A 1,712-nucleotide genomic window follows, 5' to 3' on the forward strand; every position below is an offset into this window, starting at 1 on the left:
AGTGATCGCCATCATTACTTTACCTTTATTCTTAAAGTCTTTGAGTAAACAGCCAGTGGGCACAGTCACTGCTTCGTGAATTACTTCACCATCTGTGAATGATTTCTTGTGTTTTACCAGAATATGGAAAACAAGAAATGATGCTTCAGTGCAGGTTTTACCTTTTGCTGCTGGTTTAGGAAAAAATGACTGTTTAGTCTTCAAAATGGCCTTCAGCTCATCAACATTCTTTGCCCAAAAGATGCTGTTCAAGTGAAAATTAGCTTTGACTTTACTGTGCATCATTGTGTGGTGTTGAACCAAATTCCCCTTTTCATTTATCAACATACTTTGATGCCAGACAAGGCAAATGCTCTTGTCTTTTACAATTGTGACAGAAGTTCATTTTCCCATTCTATGTGGAAGTTGTACATTTTTGGTTTTATTAGATGGTTCATCACTCATCAATATCATAGGGTAGTGATAGAAGGATATTTTTCAGAATGGAGACCGGTAACTAGTGGTGTTCCACAGGGGTCAGTTTTAGGTCCTTTGTTGTATGTAGTATATATAAATGATCTGGAGGAAAATGTGAATGGTCTGATAAGTAAGCTTGCTGATGACACGAAGATTGGTGGAGTTCCTGATAGTGCCAACAATTGTGAAAGGATACAACAGGATATAGATAGATTGGCAACTTCGGCACAGAAATGGCAGATGGAGTTTAATCCAGACAAATGTGAGGTGATGCATTTTGGAGGATCAAATTTAGGTGTGAATTATATTGTAAATGGCAGAACCCTTAGGAACACTAACATTCAGACAGATCTGAGTGTGCAGATCCAAAGTTCCCTGAAAGTGACAACACAGGTGGCCAAGGTGATTAAGAAGGCATATGGCATGCTTGCCTTCATTGCCTAGGGCGTGTTGTACAAGAGTTGGCAAAACATGTTGCTGCTATATAAAACCCTTGTTAGGCCGCATTTGGAGTATTGTGTGCAGTTTTGGTCACCACACTATCAGAAGAATGTGGAAGCTTTGGAGAGAGTACAGAGAAGGTTCACTAGGATGTTGCCTAGTCTCCAGGGCATTGACTATGAGGAAGGGTTAAAAAGACTAGGATTGTTTTCATTGGAAAGACAGCAGCTGAGAGGAGACCTGATAGAGGTCTACAAAATTATGAGAGGCGTAGATAGGCTGGATAGTCAGAGGCTTTTTCCCAGGGTTGAAGTTTCAATTACAAGGGAGCACAAGTTCAAGGTCAGAGGGGGAAAGTTTAAGGGAGATGTGCGAGGGAAGTTTTTCATGCAGAGAGTGGTAGCAGCCTGGAATGCACTACCAGAAGAGGTGGTGGAAGTGGGCACATTGAAGACATTTAAGAGGCACCTAGATGGGTACATGAGCAGAGAGGGAATAGAGGGATACGGTTCAAATAATGGCAGGTTTGTTTTTAAATTAATTAGGGCATGATGGTTGGCACAGACTTGGAGGGCTCAAGGGCTGTTCCTCTGCTGTACTTTCTCATTTGTTTGTTTCTCCATTATTACTTCAACTAGTAGTTAGTGATGTCACAGATTCACAGAAGTGTTCCAATGTGGAAGGAGGCCATTTGGCGCATCGTGCTTGCTCCAGCTTGTTAAATGTGCATCATTACCTAGTGCCTACGCTAAAGTCACTCTGCCATTGGTCATGCTGCAGGTAGGCCACTGGATCTGTGCCTCTGGAACCCTGGG

The 1,712-nt window shown here is 42.1% G+C and overlaps 1 protein-coding gene across 1 annotated transcript in view; it reads right to left on the reverse strand.

Moving 5' to 3' along the window:
* Nucleotides 1-285, reverse strand: part of LOC125487340 (NEDD8 ultimate buster 1-like) — a 16,000-nt gene extending 15,715 nt beyond the window's left edge. Inside the window, exon 1 of the mRNA XM_048618562.1 lies at nucleotides 19-285. Coding sequence (XP_048474519.1) covers nucleotides 19-285 — 267 coding nt within the window. The remainder of the gene's footprint in view (nucleotides 1-18) is intronic.
* Between the last annotated feature and the right edge of the window lie 1,427 nt (nucleotides 286-1,712).

Source organism: Rhincodon typus, chromosome 2 (genome assembly GCF_021869965.1).
Source record: "Rhincodon typus isolate 14 chromosome 2, sRhiTyp1.1, whole genome shotgun sequence".
Lineage (NCBI taxonomy): Eukaryota > Metazoa > Chordata > Chondrichthyes > Orectolobiformes > Rhincodontidae > Rhincodon > Rhincodon typus.